Below are 20,635 nucleotides of genomic sequence, written 5' to 3' on the forward strand. Positions count from 1 at the left end.
CCATCTAATGATCAAATATTCTGTCATACCTAGTGTAGATTCTTATATCAGTTAGTACACACCTGTTGAACTGAATTATACTTATCTGAATATTTTCTTTCTTCCAGATGACTACATACATCCTTCTAAAGCACCTCTAGAGAAACGTGTGGTTCATGTACTAGTTATGTATTAATTACATAAACTTAATTTACTCCAACAAGTAAACCAATCCAAGTCAAGATCTGCACTCCGTCACCAACTCACTGTAATTCACCTTTATACACTGGTGCTGCACTGTCATTCGTTCCCTATCTTACTTGTAGCCTAAGGCTCTTTTTTGTTTTCAACGCTTACAGTCTACTTGGAGAAAAGGCTAAGAATGATTGAGGAATTAATAAAACAGTGACAATGATGAGAATCCTAGGTATGATGACATTTTGGAATAAGAGGCAGCAGAAAACCAGTGAAAAATGCTTAGAAAGATGTTTACATGGTGTTTAGGAAGGAAAAGGGAAAGTTGCTCTACAGGGATTAGAACAGTTCCAGGTTTTTCTAGAAAAGAGAGGCTAGACAAAAAGCCTACTTCAGCTAAAAGCTATCTTGAGAGGAAAAAGCAGATGATTAGTGGGAATGAGAGCAACTGAAGTGGTTGTGCTGGTGGCAGAAGTAATCCTCACTATATCTTGGAGTTGCCGCTTTCACTTCCCTATGACCCAGTTTAACATCACACTCAGGATAGAGTTTGAGGAGCTAAGAAGATAGCCAAATGAGAGAGACAAGTAACTGCTTTTCTTCCTTCTCAGCAAATATTTATTGAGTATCTGCTTTGTTTATGTGCTGAACTTCTGTCCTGAAGGCACTTATATTCCGTGGTTTGATCTAGTCTTTGTTGGTGTCACCTATGATTTCACTGACCACAGGTTTTCTATAAAAGGCACCTTTTAGACTTGTCTTCATATATAAGTAAATATCACATGCACTCTACAAAGTATTCATAAGCATGTAAAAATGTCAAGCTCTTATTTCTCTCTCCTTTATGATAGGTCTGTTCCAATTCCACTGCCTGGTTAATAGTAGTTTTGTGTGTGCTTCCCTTATATTTTCTTTCTTTTTTTTTTTAAAAAAACTTATCTATCTATCTATCTATAATAGCTAAATGTATTACAATTCTTATTACATATATAGAGCTCAATTTTTCATATCTCTGGTTGTATACATAGTATATTCACACCAATTCATGTCTTCATACATGTACTTTGGATAATAATGATCATCACATTCAACCATCATTAATTACCCCATGCCCCCTCCCTTCCCCTCCCACCCCTCTACCCTATTTAGAGTTCGTATATTCCTCCTATGCTCCCTCTCCCTACCCCACTATAATCAGCTTCCTTATATCAAAGAAAACATTCAGCATTTGTTTTTTTGGGATTGGCTAACTTCAACACCCATAAATCAAAGGCATTTCTGAATATCAGTGACAAATCCTCAGAAAGGGAAATGAGGAAAACTACTCCATTCTCAATAGCCTCAAAACAAACAAACAAAAAACTTGGGAGTCCAACTTAAAGAAAGAGGTGAAAAATCTATATAATGAAAATTACAGAACCCTAAAGAAAGAAATCAAAGAAGACCTTGGAAGATGGAAAGATCTACTTTGCTTTTGGATAGGCAGAATTAATATTATCAAAATGACCAAACTTCCAAAAGCACTATACAGATTTAATGCAATTCTGATCAAAATTCCAATGAAATTCCTCATAGAAATAGAAAAAGCAATCATGAAATTCATCTGGAAAAATAAGAGACCCAGAATAGCTAAAGTAATCCTTAGCAAGAAGAGTGAAGCAGATGGCATCACTATACCAGACCTTAAACTATACTACAGAGTAACAAAACCAGCATGGTATTGGCACCAAAACAGACTGATAGACCAATGGTACAGAATAGAGGACACAGAGACTAACCCACAAAACTACAATCATCTTATATTAGACAAAGGTGCCAAGAACATGCACTGGAGAAAAGATAGCCTCTTCAACAATTGGTGCTGGGAAAACTGGAAATCCATATGCAACAAAGTGAAATTAAACCCCTATCTCTCACCATGCACAAAACTCAACTCAAAATGGATCAAGGACTTAGAAATACAACCAGAGACCCTCTGTCTAATAGAAAAAAAAGTAAGCCCTAATCTCCATCATGTGGGATTAGGCCCCAATTTCCTTTTTCTTTTTTTTTAAAGTAATGATTTTTTTTTGAAGAGAGAGAGAGAGAGAGAGAGAGAGAGAGAGAGAGAGAGAGAGAGAGAGAGAGAGAGAGAATTTTTTAATATTTATTTTTCAGTTTTCGGCGGACACAACATCTTTGTTTGTATGTGGTGCTGAGGATCGAACCTGGGCCGCACACATGCCAGGTGAGCGCGCTACCGCTTGAGCCACATCCCCAGCCCCCCCAATTTCCTTAATAAGACTCCTGTGGCACAAGAATTAAAATCAAGAATCAATAAATGGGATGAACTCAAACTAAAAAGTTTTTTTTTTTCCTCAGCAAAAGAAACAATCTGTGAGGTGAATAGAAAGCTTACATCTTGGGAGCAAATCTTTTCCCTCATATTTTCAATGGATAAATATGCATGCATTTGCTGGGCGCAGTGGTGCATGTCTATAATTCCAGTGACTTGGGAGGTTGAGGCAGGAGGATTGCAAGTTCAAAGACAGCCTCAGAAATTTAGCAATGCCTTTAGGAGCTTAGAAAGACCCTGTTTCAAAAATAAAGCATAAAAATGACTGGGGATGTAGCTTAGAGGTTAAGTGCCCCTGGATTCAATCCCTGGCACTCCCCACCCCCCAAACAAAATGCGTCCATTATTCCATCTTTTTTTTTTGTTTTTGGTACTGCCCAGGGGCACTTAACCACTGAGCCACATCCACATCCCTTTTTAATATTTTAATTAGAAACAGGATCTTACTGAGTTACTCAGGGCCTTGCTAACTTGCTGAGGCTGGCTTTGAACGCACCATCTTCCAACCTCAGCCTCCATGCCCAGATCATTCATCTATCTTTGAATTTAATATCAATTAAAATGCCAACAACACAGTGGAAAGAATCTGACATAATTCTCCTATGTACCAAATGAATACTTCACAGTGAATCTCAACATCATGAACATCCACAAGACTGGGATCCTAATTAGTATAAGATATATTCCATGTTTGTATAAATATGTCAAAATAGACTCTACTGTCATATATAACTAAAAAGAACAAATTAAAAAAAATACCAACAACAAATGTTAGCCAAAGGATCCGGAAGTAAATTAGAAATGTTTCCATTTTAGTCACAAAACCATAAGATTATGAAATGATTGTATCTTTTTTCAAGTACTTGCATCATAAATTCCTTGTTATTAACAATTTAGAAAATACAAGTATTGTCAGGGAAACTAGAGAATATTGAAAAGATAGTCAGGTGTGGTGGGGCATGCCAATAATCACAGCTACTCAGGAAACTGAGGCAGGAGGATTGCCAGTTCAAGGCCAGCCTGGGCAACTTAATTCTGTCTCAAAAAAAAAAAAAAAAATAGAGCTGGTGGTATAGTTAAGCAGTAGAGTATAAAAACTGATATATATATATATTCTAGTATATATGAGGTCTTGGGTTAAATCTCCAACACTGCAAATAAATAAATAAACAAACAAATAAATAAAATTGATGTCCAGGGCTGGGGATGTGGCTCAAGTGGTAGCGCGCTCGCCTGGCATGCGTGCGGCCTGGGTTCGATCCTCAGCACCACATACAAACAAAGATGTTGTGTCTGCCGAAAACTAAAAAATAAACATTAAAAAATTCTCTCTCTCTCCCCTCCCTCTCCTCTCTCTTTAAAAAAAAAAAAAAAAAATTGATGTCCAAAGTGAATCACAGAATGTTAGAACAGAAAGTCCAGAATGAATTTCATATAATTTCCTCCTAATTTATAGATTAAAAACAGGCTGAGAGTGTATTAATTACATAAACCTCATTACTAATTCTTTTGGGTCCTAGAGATAGAATCCAGAGTCTCTTTACCACTGATTCACATCCTTAGCCCCCCCACCCCCTTTAAAAAAATATTTTGGGACAGGGTCTCATTAAGTTGCTTAGGGTCTCACTAATTGCTGAGGCTGGCCTCAAACTCATGATCTTTCTGCCTCAGCCTCCTGAGGTGCTGGGATTATAGGTGTGTGCTACCACCTGGTCCACTTAATAACTTTGCATTAGTATATAATCTTGATTTGAAAGGTCTATAGTATCACCTCTCAGTTTTTTTGTTTGTTTGTTTGTTTTTTGGTGCTGGGGATTGAACCTAGGGCCTTGTGTATGTGAGGCAAACACTACGAACTGAGCTATATCCCCAGCCCACCTCTCAGTTTTAATAAGAGCAGATAAACTCATAAACCTCTTTGAAAATGTTCCCTTATTATAAAATAATAAACTTTATCAGAAAACAAAATAGAAAATACAGAGAAGCAAAAAGAAAACATGAAAACAACCTAATTAACACTTTATATAGTGACTCTTCTTAAGTTTTATCCTCACTGCTTAACCTGATCTTGAGATACTGGGAAATCTTACTCTTATTCATGTACTGGCTGCACGCGGGATTTCAGGAAATCACAATCAGGTTACCAAGTTAAAGTCAGAAATGTGGAAAAGCAGGTTCAAAAGGAGTAGGTTATTACTGCTTGGAAAGAGAAGGTTCAGAAAAGCAGATCAGGGAATTTTTTCCCTCTGGTACTAGGGACTGAACCCAGGGGTGCTTTAGCACTAAATTACCTCCCCAGCCTTCTAACTTTTTATTTTTATATTGTGTCTCCTTAAGTTGCCCAGACTGGCCTCAAAGTTGGAATCTTCCTGTCTCAGCCTCCAGAGTTGTTGGGATGGCAGGTGTGGACCACCACACTTGGCTGCGAGAGTTGTGATAAGTTTTAAATATTCGACTCTATCTTGTGGTTTTCATTGGAGCTTATTTTCTCATTGTTTATGCATTTGGTCTGCCTTCTTCCTGTAGATTACAATATAACAGTCACCATAATTCCAGCCCACTTTCTGAGGAAAACCTAGCCATAGTCCCCCTAAAAAAATAGCACTAAGTAGCTAAATTTGGTACCATGTGAACCTGTTCACCAGTAAGGGCAGTCATTCTGCTGGCTGACTAATGATTTTAGGAGGTCTTGCCCAAAAGAGAGTACCACCCAGTGAGGGGGAGCTGCGCCAGTGTGATTCTTCGTCCTGAAAAATGCAGCAAAAGCTAGGTTCCAAGATAGCAGATATGGAAAGGATGCACAGAAAGATGTCTCAAGACAAGGGCCATGAACAAGGCAATGAGGAAGTGGAAACTGTGAGTAAGCAGAAACCAGGAGAGAAACAAAGAGAAGCTGATGTACTGCAGAGGAAAAGATCCGGGACAGGGCTGCTGAATCCCTGGAGCTGCCTTGTGTCCAGGCTGGTCAGCAGAAGTTTCTTGCTTTCTCTTTCCTGTCAGCTTAGTCTCCATTACTGCCGAGTGGATCCGTACAGCTGTTCTTTATTTGATTGAGATCGCAACTTTCTCTCATTTATTAAAAAATGAGATTAAAAAAATAAAAAGGAGGTTGAATTACACAATCATGATCTTGAGTAGCATTACCTGCATGTATAATGAATGCGTTAGATCAGAAGTTCCTATACTTATTGTTATGCTCATCTAGGAAATTTTTTAAAAATTAAAATTCTGGAGACTCACTGAATCAGAATATCAGAGAAAATCTTTCTGCCTTTGATTCTCTATGTTTAGAAGGTAAAAATCACTGAGAAATGAAGGCATAACTGGGAAGCCATATAGAAGTAAAATATTTAATAATGTTACTATTTTGATTCTGTTGCTTTTTTATCTCCATTTATTATTTAAGTATATAATTTTTCTTAATTTCTCTTTTAATACAAAATTTACTTATTTCTTTTTCTTTGACTAATTTCTGTGCATATACATGTCTACCTAACAATGCATTTCAGTTTATGTTAATATGATTGGTTTTTATACTTCATGAGGGACTCAGAACAAAATATATTATTTTACAAATAAGAGGGAACAGGTGCTATTTTTCAGCCTTTTTACTCTTACATAAATGACTACATTATACACAATGCATTTCTGATTCCCCTATAATTAGTCCCTGGAGGCGGGGGAAAGAAAGTGTCACATTTAGGATAATTTCTGGGCGAGTCCAATATGTTAACTAGAAACATAAAATCCAAGTATCATCTGTAAGAGAGATAAGATACACACTGAAAAAAAGGATGAATTCAGATCTTTCAAGGCCCTTGCATAAAACTATTAAAATTAGTTTAAAGCCAACATGAATGAAAAGAAAAAATTTAACTACAATATATTTAGTGAAAATCAGAAATGAAATTATACATATTTTTAATTGTACTTACAAAGAGTGTTGGCTTGGGTATAAATATATTGTCTTCATGTTCTTTAGGCATTTTCAAAGTCTTTGATGTCTCATTTTCTGTCAGATTTTTTGATTCTGTTTTAGTAAGAAGTAAGTTGTTTTCAGATTGTTTACTACGCATACTAATGAGAATCTGTTTCATTGCTGCCAATTCCTGTTGATATACAAAAACAAGAAAATGACAAGTATGATTTTGGCAAAGAGACAAATGATGATTGATGTTAAAATATTTACTTACTTTTCTTTAAGTAGAAGAAATATTTGATGTAATTATACTACATAAATGAGGAAAGTTGTAAAGACAACAAAATATTAATGTACAATCATCACACACACGGATCTTACAATCACAAATTTGACATTACTTTTAGTATGACAACTATACTCTAATGGTTCTGCACATTGGAATCACCTGTGGAGCATCCGCCTGTGTGATACCTGTATCTCACACCCAGAGACTGTGAGGTAATTGGTGTGGTGTGTTTTCTACACATTTGTTGTTTAGATTATTTAGATGTTTAATATTTGTTTCTCTCTTTTAAACTATACCAAGTCCTTTATGAAATCTTATATGAAGATGGTAGAAAAAAAAAAGAACCCCAAATAATTTTTTCTTGGCTACTAATCACCAGTTCAAACAGTAAGTTTAATAACATACTTCAGGATTTGTTTACTTGTTTTATTCCTTTATCCTTTTACAAATGATAAATGGCTTCAGTTACTTTCTTTCTTGTGGTGCTGGGAAATGAACACAGATCTTTCCATATGCTAGGCAAGGACTATACTTCTGAGCCATCTCCTCAGCCCTTCAGTTGCCCATTGTTGCTAAACTTGTTGACGAATTCAGATCAGAATTTTCACCCATTCCTTCTTGCAAGTCTATTCTGTGCATTATTTCCCCTCTGAGACAAACATTAGCACAATACTTAATTACTAAACTGATTCATTAAACACAAATATATGGAGAGATGACAGACTAAACTCTCCTTTACCTTATTTATCTGCAGAGTAGTGATGGGCTATATACTAGGTAATTTTTTCCTATTATTTTATTTCATCTTCATGCCAAGACACAAACCTTATGGCAATAGAAAGATACTCTGTTCTCTGCTACTAATCTGTTTATAGACATTAGCTCTGTGTCAGAGCAAGTTCCTACAGGCCTTTCTTTTCTGGCTGTCATTAGTTCTATTTAGAACCATCTAGCTTGAGTGGGTATTTTAAAACAGAGCTGCTGAGTTTAAGCCACATAACCTTAATAGATTTTAGGGCCAGGAGAGGAGCTGGAAGAAGCAGTGCTGGGCTGGCTTGGTCCAAGCACATGAGAATATGCATAGTTTCAGAAATTACCAAACTCATATACTATTGTTTAGGCCTTTTGGGGACCCCCTTTTTTCCCTTCCAAGATTATATTAGTTATGTTTTCCTCTACAGTGAAGTTATATACTGAGTCACTGTTAATCATGTCTGGTGTTATGGTAGATTTTATTTTAGCTCCTGTTCTATTCACCAAAATAAGCAGAAAGGAAGGGTAGATGAGGTCCCAGCCTATCAAATGAAGAACTTTCTTTCCCCCCCTCTTTATCTCATCTTCTTCCTCCCCTTGGTTCCCCCCTTCTCTATTCCATTGGTTTCCCTTTTATTTTCATGAGACTCCCCTCCCCACTACCATCTTGCAAATGAACTTTCTATCGGAAATAACATCTTTTTACTAGCCATAACTTTTCTGTCTTGACATGAAATAATTGGAAAAAAATTACCTTGAACACAATGTACTGGCATTTTACAGATAAATACAGTAAAGGAGAGGTTAGTTAGAGGTTATATTTGTTAGGGGAGAGGGGATGGTGATGAGAAAAGAAAAAGGGAAGGAGTTGAGAGTGTGGGAGGCAGAGGGCTTTGGCCCCCAAGTGTCCTAGAGGAGGCTTTCTTCTGTGGCTGGCGTCAGAGCAGGTATAGGATGCAGATCACCCATTGTTTGGTACTAGGAATTTAACCCAGAAGCGCTTAACCACTGAGCCACATCCCCAGTCCTTTTTTTGAGACATTTTAATCTTTATTTTTATTACTAAGTTGCTGAGGCTGGTCTCGAATTTGTGATCCTCTTGCCTCAGCCTCCCAAGTCAATGAGATTATAGGTGTGTGCTACCATGTCCAGCCTGCAGATCACCCCTGATGCTAGTCAGGAGATTAGAAGGGAAATTCATGTTTTTGCCTTATTGAGAGTAGGATAACCCCAATTTGGGGTTTTAGGATCACAGCAGTATTTTTGTTCATCTGACAGTATTAGTACTATTAGCATGGTTTCTGAAATCCAGGTAAGGAACACTTTAAAAACAAGAAGATTCTGTAAAATCCCTATTAGGATCATATAGCTAGAGTGGATACCAAAATAACATTTAGAACACATTTTTAAGTTTTATTATGTTTGGATCCCTTTTATATCAATGGTAAATTTGAACAAAGAAAATGCCACTTTAACTAATACCTATAATGCCATCATATACTGAACACACAGAGTCAAGCACATGTAGTAGAATATTTCAGTATTAGGCTAGAAGTCAAAGACATCTATTATTATTTAAAAAAATTTTTTTAATTGTAAATGGACACAATACCTTTTATTTATTTATTTATTTATTTTTATGTGGTGCCGAGGATTGAACCCAGTGCCTCACATGTGTGAGGCAAGTGCTCTACCACTGAGCTACAGCCCCAGCCCTGACACATTTATTTTTTATGCTATTATTAACTGGGTAAACTTAGGCAGCCTCCTCTGGTTCAATAAGCTTCAGTTTGCTAATTGATAAAATGTATGCTTGTGTTACCTTTTTGGATTTCTGCCAGTATGACAAGTATTTAGGTATGTTTATTTTGCAGCTTTACATATATTTAAGGATATTTCCTTTTCTGTTGATCTCCTTGGCCTATTTTTCTACTGGGTGAATGGTCATTTTCTTATACATTTCAAGGAGCTGTTGCTGAGGCTGGCTTTGAACCTATGATTCTGCTCATTCAAGGGAAATTAGCCCTATATCATTGAGTGGCAATTTTTTTAGTTTATGTCTTTTTTTCGCTATGCAAAACTTCTGATTATAATGTAGCTTAACATGCCGATTTTCTTTTATGACATTCTGCATGTTTTCCTTAATTTTTATGTTTTCTTTTTTTTCTTCACTTTTATAAACATTTAGATCTTCAGTCTGTTTGAAATTTATCCTGGCTCATGGTGAAAGGTATGGATTCAACACATTTCCTCCCAAGATGACTATCCTGTAACAACATCGTGTACTGAGAGACTTTTTTTCTCTACTGATGCTATCTTTATCATGTGCTAAACTTCCATAAGTATATGATTTATTTCTGGACACTTTAAACTCTGTTCCAATGGTCTATTCATGCACCACGTCACACTGTTTTAGTGCTTAATGACTGAGGTATTTTTCTAGATTATTTCTGGAGATAGGTATTAGATTATGCCAAATTAAAAAAAAAAAAAAAAAACGAGGAAGAACTGGCTTCTTTGCAATGTTGGGTCATCTTAGCCATGGAAGTATTTAAATATGTTTTATCTATGTTTTGGGCATAAATTGTCTTTCCCTACTTAATGTTACTATTACAATGAAATCATCATTATTCACAAGATGCCAATCATAAACTGAGAAAACAAACAATAGTAAACAACACAATACGCCAGAATTAGAAAATGTATTTGTCCTATAAAACAGAATCTTTTGGTAAGATGAAGTCATCTTGACAGTTTTCTGGATTGTTCCTAACCTGCTTTGTTTTTATCCTTTGGTCTGTCTACTTGTTGCTGGCTCCCTCTTCTATTTATGATTCTGGTCTTACTGTTTAAACTTGAGTTTTGTATTGCATTTCCCTACCTTTTCTTGTCTTCTGTCTTACACACTCTCTCTTTTTTGGTACTGGGGATTGAATCCTGGGGAACTTAACCACTGAGCCACATCCCCTGACCTTTTTTATTTGAGACAGGGTCTTGCTAAGTTGCTTAGGGCCTTGCTGAGTTGCTGAGGCTGGCTTTGAACCTGTGATTCAAGCTGCTAGGATTACAGGAGTGAGCCACTGCACCTGGCCTCATTTCCCTTTGATTCTGCTTTTTCCCTTCTATGTCTGTTGTTTGCTGATTGGTCTGTATATGTATTTGTAGAAGTGTCTAATGATTTGTAAATACCATTTATTGCAGAGCAGTATGTGATTAGATGCAGAACCTATGATGTTCAAAGAAGAATGTCAAGTTCAACTGGATTCTTTTTCTTATATTCATCAATTGCTTAAAATCATGGCATTTATTTAGGTTCCTATTTACACCTTGACTTTATTATAGACATTTTCTTCTGCTTGGAGTTTCTGCCTTGTTCTTTTTTCATTGATAAAAACAATCATTTTTTTTTTTTTTTTTTTATTACCTAAGATCATTTAGCTGCTGCTGCTGCTGCTTCTTCTATTTTTTTTTTTGGTACCTGCCTAGCTTCTTAATCACACTGTTTAATGGGATCAATTTTCTACTGACTGTTTTAAAGATTAATGTGCAGTCATTATTCTGAAAAAAATAATTTTGTACATCTTGGAAAGTTCTATTATTTCTTACAAACTGTGTTATTGAATAACATACACTTTATGAATTTCTGAAAGTATTATGGAAAATATTGTGCTTTGACAGTATTACCTGTTTGTCTTCTAAAATAAATTTCTGAGAACTATGATGCATCTGAATCTTACTTCCTTGTACTTTCTTTTGTTTTGCTATCTTCTATTTAATTTACTTTTTCATATTTATTTCCATCTTTTTACACTTTTCTAAGTTTAGGAGGGTTCCCTGACTACTAGTCTTTCTTTCTTTTTTTGTAATGAGGATTGAACCTAGTGGTGATTTACCACTGTGCTCTATCACCATTCACTCCACTCCATCCCCCTTTAAAAAAAATTTTTTTTGAGACATGCTCTTGCTGAAGGCCTTGCTAATTTGCAGAGGTTGGCCTCAAACTTGAGATCCTTCTGTCTCAGTCTCCTAAGTCACTGGGATTTCAGGTATGCACAACTGAATTGGTGTGGATTCCTTGACTTTTATGATATCATTCTAATGGAGATACACACACACACACACACATGCTACTGAGGAGTAAACCCAGGGGAACCACTGAGTTACATCCCTAGCCCTCTTAATTTATTTATTTCTATTTTAAGACAGGGTCTTTCTAATTTGCTTAGGGCTCCCTGAGATACTAAGGTTGACTTTGAACTTGTGATTCTTCTGCCTCAGCCTCCCTAGTTGCTGGGGTTGTAGGTGTGCACCACCAAGCCGGCTCTAATGGAATTTTTACTTATAAAAACTTTGTGTCTTTGATTTTAGCTATTTAAAAAAATCATAAATGTTGTTCACCGATTCTTATAGAAATATTACTTTCTCAAATCTTTTTGAAGAAATTACAATAGTTTGTAAGATATTTTTTGCTCCAGACATTTTCGCCCTGTGGGTAAGGGGGGTCAGTTTCTATGTATTTTGATTTTCTTTTTCTTTTGTACTATCAATTTTCTTCTAGTATTTAGTTGTGTTCACTTTATGAATGAAGAATCTGATAACATGTTTTTTTTTTTTCTTCTGCCATAGGCCATTCATCTGAATGACACAGTTAAGTACAGTCTCTCTAAATATAGTGTACAAGACAATCTGTCTAGGGGCTTCACTCTAGGAACTTTAGGAAGAAAGCAGATTCTCTCCCTCAAATGACAAATGTGGAGGGTTCTAATCCACATGAGATTGGAACACCCCTATCTGGAGTCCCTTAATTCTGGCCCATCCTAGCCTATTCTGACAGATGCCTCACCATTTTAGAAAGTCATTTCCAAAAACATTTTTAAGAACTCAAATATTTTAAAATTGTAGAAGCACTACTTGTTCAGTGTAAAAATTCAAATATTGCAAATGTGCCTTGCTTCAGTCTTCTTTTCCTTTACCACTTGCTTGAGATCTTTAGATATTATTCTATAACACAGCCTGATTTATAATATCATTATAATAATCATTAGTTAACTCAGATATGCTTTTATACTATTTTTTTTTGTAGTTCTGAGGATTGAACCCAATTCCTTGCACATGCTAGGCAAATAAATACTCTACCAACCTATATACTAATTTTAAAAGATAATAGGGCTGGGCATTTAGCTCAGTAGTTCAGCATTTGCTTTGTATGTGCAAAGTTTTGGGTTTAATCCCCAGTTTTTTTTAAAAAAAGTTAATAATATATGTTGTAATTCTAGTATATCACACACACAAAATGATCATAACTATAAGAATGAATAAATCATGCATTAATATTAACAAATGAAGAAGTGTGTCTGATTGTACAATGGAAACCCAGAATAAAAGTAAAACAAAAGTACAGAAGTTATATTGCAGACATAATTCATTTTCAAAATGGAAGAGTTAAAGGAAAGGACATTCTTATGATGATGATGATGATGGTTACTGTACAGTCTCTGTGAGAGAGATAAACTGCTTTCTTGAATTCCAAAGCACATATCTTGGTCATTTAATATTAACTATTTGAAGAGAGTGGTGGCATATTAAAACAGCTCAACTGCAGAGCAGCTGTTTAACACTATTGCATAGTTGATGCCAATAAATTGCTCAAAGTTGTAAACTCTGCAAAGATGTTGGCAAGGGGACACATAGATAGCATTTCTTGATGAAAATAGCTCTGACAAGTATAATGCGAACTATGTGCTCCACTGGAGGTTAAATGGAAGTGCTTTTATATAGGGATAACAACGCATCATAACAAATAAGTCAGAAAATTCTAATATCTCTTGCTTACAGAAACACAAGGTAAAAACGAATCTTGTTTTAAGCCAAGTACACACATATTTTGGATAAACTTCATCTAAAAGGTTATCTTAAAAAAGTATTTCATTATGCAAATTTTCTTGTTTTTTTCCTTTTGGTATTGGGAATTAAACCCAAGGTGCCCTTCCACTGAATCACATCTCCAGTAATTTCTTTTTATTTTTTATTTTTAGTCAGAACCTTGCTAAATTGTCAAGACTTTGAACTTGTGATCCTCCTTTTTTTTTTTTTTTTTTGAGAGGCAAGCAATGTACCAACAGAGTATATCACCAGCCCATGATCCTCCTATTTCAGCCTTCTGAGACTGGGATTATAGGTGTGTGCCACCACGTCTGGTTTATTATGGAAATTTCAAAGACACGGAATGTGGAGAGCATAGCAATATTTTTTTTCCTTTCTTTTATTTATTTCTTACATACATGACAATAAGAGAGCATAACAATATTAAATGCCCAGTTTCTATCACTCACTCACTTCAACAATTATTATAATTTTATCAATTAAAATTTCAAAAATGCTTTATTGAGCTGGGAACCGTGGTGCATGCCTATGATCCCAGTCACTCAGGAGGCTGAGACAGGAAGATTGCAAGTACTAGGCCAGCCTCAATAACTCAGTGAAGCCCTTAGCAACTTAGTGAGACCCTGTTTGAAAATAAAAAATAAAAAGTGTTGGGGATGTAGCTCACTGGTAAAGTGACCCTGGGTTCAATCCTCAATAAAAAAAACAAAAACAAAAACCAAAAAACATTATTGAGACAGAATTCACATACCAGATAGTCCATCCATTTAAACTATCCAGTGGTCTTTCATTTACAGACAGCCCCGAATTTACAACAGGATTTTCTGACTTAATGGTAATGGAAGAGGTATGCATTCAGTAGAAACTGGACTTTGTATTTTTGAATTCTGAATTTTGATCTTTTCTTAGGCTAGTGATATATGGTCCAATACTCTTTTGTGATACTGGGCTATGGCAGTCAGCCCCAGGTGCCATTCAACCAGGAACTGCCATGACAATACATTCTTCAGGCCCAATGTATTAAAAAATGTGTCAGTGGTGAGTCCCCATACAACCATTCTGTTATTTTACTTTCAGTATGACATGCGATATTTGACACATTAATATATAACAGGCTTCCTGTTACATAATTTTACTCAAAGAGTATGCTGATATAAGCGTTCTAAACACATTTAAGGTAGATTAAGTTAAGCTATGATTTTTGGTAGGTTAAGTATATTAAATGGATTTTTCTTTTTAAAACCAGGGTTTGAACCCATGGGAGTTTAACCAGTGAGCCACACCCCTAGCCCTTTTTATTTTTTATTTTGAGACAGGGTCTTGCTACATTGCTGAGGGCTTTGCTAAATTTATGCAGAAGCTGGCTTTAAGGTTTTGAATCTCCTGCCTCATCCTCCTGAGTTGAGAGGACTATAGGCATGCACCACTGAGCAGGGCTCAGGAGGGATTCTGAACAGGTTAACATTACAAAAATGGGGTACATGCCTGTAATCTTAGCAACTGGGGAGGCTGAGACAGAAGGATCCCAAGTTCAAGGCCAGCCTTGGAAATTTAGCAAGGCCCTCAGTAAATTAGCTATCTCAAAATAAAAAGGACTGGGGATGTAGTTCTGTTATAAAGTGCCCCTGGGTTTAGTCCCAAGATCTAAAACCAAAACAACAGGGAAAAAAAAATCCCCCCAATTTTAAAAATAGGTAAGGGTTGGGAATGTAGCTCAGTGGTAGAGCTCTTACCTATCATGGGTGAGACACTGGGTTCAATCCCCAGCACAACAACAACAAAAAAGCTTATCTATTTATTTTTTTATTTTTATTTTTGTAGTACTGGGATTGAACCTCAGGGTGCCATATTCCCTGCCCATTTTTGAGAAAGGGTCTGGATAAATTGTCCAGGTTGGCCTTTAACTTGGTATCCTACTGCTTCAGCCTCTAGAGTAGCTGAAATTACAGGTGTGCTCCATGGTAAAACGTGTATTTTATTCAAAGCCATCCATCTCATAGTCTTAAATATATATATTTATCAAAGCAAACAACATTTTTTAAGGCAACACTCAGAGAATGGTATCAATATGTGCAAATGCAAACTGCTTTTTTCCACAGCTCCTCATCTAAATGCTGGATCTCATTTATGGGCTAATCTCACTTACTATTGTCTCTTCACTTCAGGGGAAGTGTATAATGATTTAGGTCTGGAGGGAGGAAGACAGGAGACAGGAATTAACACTCACTGAGTATTTACAATGTCTTCGTGTTAAGTATTTTATGAAATAACTTAATTTTAACTCAAATGCCAAGAGATGGATATTATTTCAATTTTGTAGATGAGGAAACAGTCTTAGAGGGCTCAGAAATTTAGCCAAGTTCATTTAGCTACTAAGAAGTGAAACTAGCATTCAAATGCAGGTCTTTCTGGGTTCAAAGCTATCATTTATACAATAATGCAGTTGCCTTCTATCAAAGCCTTCGATACACATAATTCAAGTCTGGAAGGGATCTTCAAGTCATTTAACCTAACTTCTATACACACCTTAAAAATCTTCTCTGTGCATATTGTATACATGTATTGAATTATACATACTATACCTCATAAATGTGTACACTATATGTCAATTTAAAAAAATAACACATCTCTTCAGACCATATAGCCACAGACCTCAGGTTTGAAAAATCAGCCAAATTAGCCATCAATGTAGCATTTCCTTACTAAATTACAAAAAAACGAATCAAGACCCAAACTGAAAACAAAGCAAAACAAAACAACACGAAAGGTGTCTCCTTCAGTTTTAATCCCAGTCTTTGGAGACATGTGTAACAAGTGCTGTTATTGCTTCTTTTGAATTTCTTATCTTTCTTTAAGCCTTATCTTCTCTAAACATCTCCAGTTCATTCATCTCTCTTATGACTGAAAAGAATTCTTTCATCATCCTGATTCTTCTCCTTAGATTGTTTCCTAGCATTAAAAGTTTGGGTCCAGAACAGAATAAAGAAAGAAGTCCTGGCGAAGGCAGAACAGGACAAGGTCTAGCTACTCGGTGTTCTAATGCATCTGAGATGAGATGACAACCACTTTGGGAACTATACCTTTCTGACTGAAGGCTTAGTGAGAGCTTCAGTGTTTACAAGTGATAGCAAACAGAGACAACAGTGCAGTCATAGCCTCGGGGACATAACTAACCACGTGAAACATTCTTTCCTGAGTCTGGATATGATCTTAAGGTCCACCTCAACAGTGATGCAGGTAGAGGAAACCAGTGTTAATAAACTGAAGTAGACTCCTGAACTGAAATCTACTCCCACTGTTGACTTAGAACAGAGTGTGGGAACTGGATTCTGTTCTGCTCTTTTGCCTAGACCCTTGACCTCATCTCATTACCAAATACCTTGGATTTCTGACTAGATGCCCATCTTTGCCTTCTGGCAATCATGTCCCCATAATGCCTGGCTTTTTGACCAAGTGTACTGTTTTTCATTCTAAAACAGTATTCATCTATAACAGTATTCATGCTATATAGTTTTAATATAATCTGATAGATTTTGATGCATATTTTGTTAATTTTTAGCATCAACTTCAGTCTCTAACCTCTGCCCTCCACTTTGAGTACTAGTCGGCAGAGTGTGGCTGGCCTATGCCGTATCCATGTTATATTCCTAGCATTTTCCTCTTAGTCATAGCTTCTTGATACAGGATCAATGACTGGTAAGTTTATACCAAAATACTGCCAATATGATCCCTGACAATTATGACCATGATTATCTCAGGTTGCTGGTGTTTTTTTCCTGACCACTACACATTTCCAGACACTTATCTCAGAGTTTTGAAGGTCTGTGTGCATGTGCATATGTTTGTGTGTCCTTATGCCCTAGAATTGTTTGGTTAGTTATAAGCTGCTACTATTCTAAGAGTCATAAAACAGGGTTAGCAAGAGGTCATTTACTTGTTCTTTACTGATAAAAAGCAGAAGTAATATCGCCCTCCCCCCGTTTTTTTTTTTTTTTAAATCGGGGATTAAACCCAGGGGTGCTTTACTACTGATCTACAACCCCAGTCCTTTTTTCAAAATTTTTATTTTGAGATAGGGCCTCATTAAGTTACTTAGGGCTTTGTTAAGCTGTTGAGGCTGGCCTCAAACTTGTGCTCCTCCTGCGTTAGCCTCCCAAATTGCTGGGATTAAAGGTGTGTGCCACTGTGCCTGGCTCTAGAGAAGTATACTTCAAGTTACAAGAAAATGTACTGCAAACTTCTAAAATGAAGTTGGAAAAATATACATTTCATTTTTTAAAAAACAACAACTAAAAATGACAGGTCTCTATGATCCATTATAGATGTGAAAATGTGATATAAAAATTAAAAGGGTATATATATGCAGAGAAAATATTTTTATGATGAGATATTATATTGCTTCATATAAGACAGACTTTTACTTACAAGATACAACAAAGGTATTTGTAATTTTATAAATGATGAAACAATTAAAGAAGAAGCCAAAATACTTATAGAAACCAAAACAATTTTGACCTAGTTCTACTAAGTTCTGTACAAGTTCCATGGTCTATGGAATACAATCTGAAAGTGTCTTCGGTGCAATTAAAATCTGAGGAGAGTTAACATATGACACAATGGACAATTGAGAGTGAGTTGCCACTTCTGTGAAATGCATACAAGACCATCACAGGATTTTTTTATTGCCCATGTTGGGAAAAAGGGGCCACCAGTCTTTGAGTGACAGCAATACAAGATGGCGGCCATCATGGGCTTGGACAGTGTATGAAAACCAAATATTAGGGCCTTAAATAGAATGTGGATCTAAATACCTAAAAGCGTCCCCTTTATAAGATTTGTAACAAAAATTAATATGAATGGAGTTAAGAGTTTTAATGAAGTAGGGACCCAAGAGCCACATCAGTGCTAGCAAAATGGTAGAATTCATATAGCAAGAGCTAGCTGTAGTGCTTAATGACATCTAAAGAAAGTATGAAACTCCTTCAGCTACCAGCAAGACAGTATTATAGCAATTAATCAAAAAGAAAAATCACCCCTGCCACCGCCATTTGATTTAAACAGTCTTCATTTTCCACAGTAGTAAATTTTTTTTTTTTTTTTTAAATCCAGAGATGTTTAACCACTGAGCCACATTTCTAGTTCTCTTTATTTTTTGAAAGGGTCTCACTAACTTGCTCAGGGCCTTGCTAAGTTGCTTAGACTGGCTTCAAACTTGCAATCCCCCTGTTCCCTAAGTAGGGTGCTATAACATAATTGATTTGAAAGCATTTTAAACCATTTGGGAGAAAGAAGTTATACAAATTTAAAATATTTTAATTCCCTAAATTTTCTCAGATGTGAATTCACATATTCTTATATGTAAAAACTAAGCATTCTAAAACTTCATAGGGAAAATATAACTTACACTATGTATGTGTGCTTTAGGTTTTCACAACTTTCTTTAAAATACTCATTTATAATGGGTGTGGTGACATATCCTGTAATCCCAGCAACTTGGGAGCCTGAGGCAGGAGGATCACTAGTTCAAGGACAGCCTTGGCAATTTAGCAAGACGCTGTCTCAAAATAAAAAATAAAAAGGAGTGGGGGATGTGTAGCTCAGTGGTGGAGTGAGTTCAATTGAACCCTGGGTTCGATCTTCAGTACTATAAGTAAATAAAAATAAAATATGAACTTATATCCATCAAGTTGAAAAAAATATTATTTATTTAAAATTTTTTTGGTACTTGGGATTAAACCCAGAGTCTCACATATACTAGGAATGTGCTCTACCACTGAGTTACACCCTCCAGCTTAAAAAAAAAAGAAAAAAAAAGGTTTAACTTAAAGAGCACCACTATTGATGAGAAATGTATGAACCTGAAAAGTAATTTTATTTTAAGGAAAAAAATAACAGACTTTCTGTTTCTTTTTCTTTCTTTTTTTTTTTTAAGTCTTGCTGACTATAAAATTTAACTACATAGGTGTATAAGAAAAACACGTAAAAAGGTATTCTTAAGAAAATTTCAAAACAGTTAAGTATGAACCAAAAAGAGTGACACACATATAAAAATATGCAATTTGTTGGAACTCTTTAAGAAGTAGATTGCCTAAGGGGCACTTGAGATGCTGAAATGTCCCTGAAATCTTCCGAGAAATCACAAAGAACATATGAGTTAGTATCCGGGAACATAAACATACCATAAAAGAATGATAATTATACTGTGACTTCACTTTTAAGAAACCTGGCTGACTGCAGGGTTTGTTTTCTTTTGTTGAGCCACATACACTGCCATAGAAGCAAGTTATCTAGGATAATGGGAGTCAGTCCAACATTCAGGCAAGTATGGGGCCTTGTACATTCTAGGAACTTAGTAAAGAGTGGTTGACTAATTCTGGTTAAATACTAACTGAAATGACTATGATCCCTGAGAGATGTTATTGGTAGAAACACTGAATAAGGGGACAGCAGATATAGATGTCTTTTCTTTCTCTTTCTCTCTCTCTCTCTCTTTCTTTCTTTCTTTGTGTGTAGTCCTGGGATTGAACTCAGGGCCTCATGCATGGAAGGCAAACTCTCTACCACTGAGCTACACCTTCAGCCTGAAACAAATGTCTTCTATTCTACAAATATATATTATTCCTTAGAGGCTTAATAAGCTAGAGGTTGCTGTGGCTATGACTACTATGTCCTGAGGTTTAGGAGCAGTTCTATTCTAGACAAACATTCCAGACATGACTTCCTATTGGCTACTTTCAGACAGTTCTTTGGAATTGTTCTTGGGTGTAGGAGAGCTATGTGCTTTGTCCAGCAAAAATGGTATTAGTTGGGGCTGGGGTTGTAGTTCAGTGGTAGAGTGCTTGCCTAGCCTGTGTGAGCCCTGGGTTTGATCCCTAGCACAATGTAAAACTAAATAAACAAAATAAAAGTATCGTGTCCATTTACAACTACCCCCCCCCCAAAAAAAAGTATTAGTTATCAGAGTGCAATATTTTTTTAAAGGGGAGGGAATGAAGATATATTAAATGTCAATTTTTAAAGCTTTCAATTTGACAGTTTGCAATTATTACTGATGACTAAAAAGGGCCATAATTTGTTTAATAAACATTTAAATGAGTATTTGGATGCTAAATGTTGCACTAAAGGCTAATATACAACGAGAAATTTGGCACTCTATTGGGCAAAACGGATGCATAATTGTGATGTACACTGTTATGCACACTAATAAAAATATTAATAGGCATTAGGTATGAGGTAGAAAATGATGATTTTCTCTCGCCCTCTTTTTTTTTGATACTGGGGA

General features: G+C 36.0%; 1 protein-coding gene across 3 annotated transcripts in view; it reads right to left on the minus strand.

Annotated features, from left to right (window-relative positions):
- The window catches only part of Pibf1 (progesterone immunomodulatory binding factor 1), a 235,424-nt gene that overhangs the window by 13,717 nt on the left and 201,072 nt on the right, over positions 1-20,635 (minus strand). For 2 of the 3 annotated variants that reach the window (XM_071611456.1, XM_027938068.3), the window contains exon 17: positions 6,445-6,618. In XM_071611456.1, the coding sequence (XP_071467557.1) occupies positions 6,445-6,618 (174 nt within the window). Of the gene's footprint in view, positions 1-4,941; positions 5,576-6,444; positions 6,619-20,635 lie in introns of those variants that run through there. The other variant, XM_071611455.1, reaches the window with a different exon arrangement.

This window comes from Marmota flaviventris, chromosome 4 (assembly GCF_047511675.1).
Source record: "Marmota flaviventris isolate mMarFla1 chromosome 4, mMarFla1.hap1, whole genome shotgun sequence".
NCBI lineage: Eukaryota > Metazoa > Chordata > Mammalia > Rodentia > Sciuridae > Marmota > Marmota flaviventris.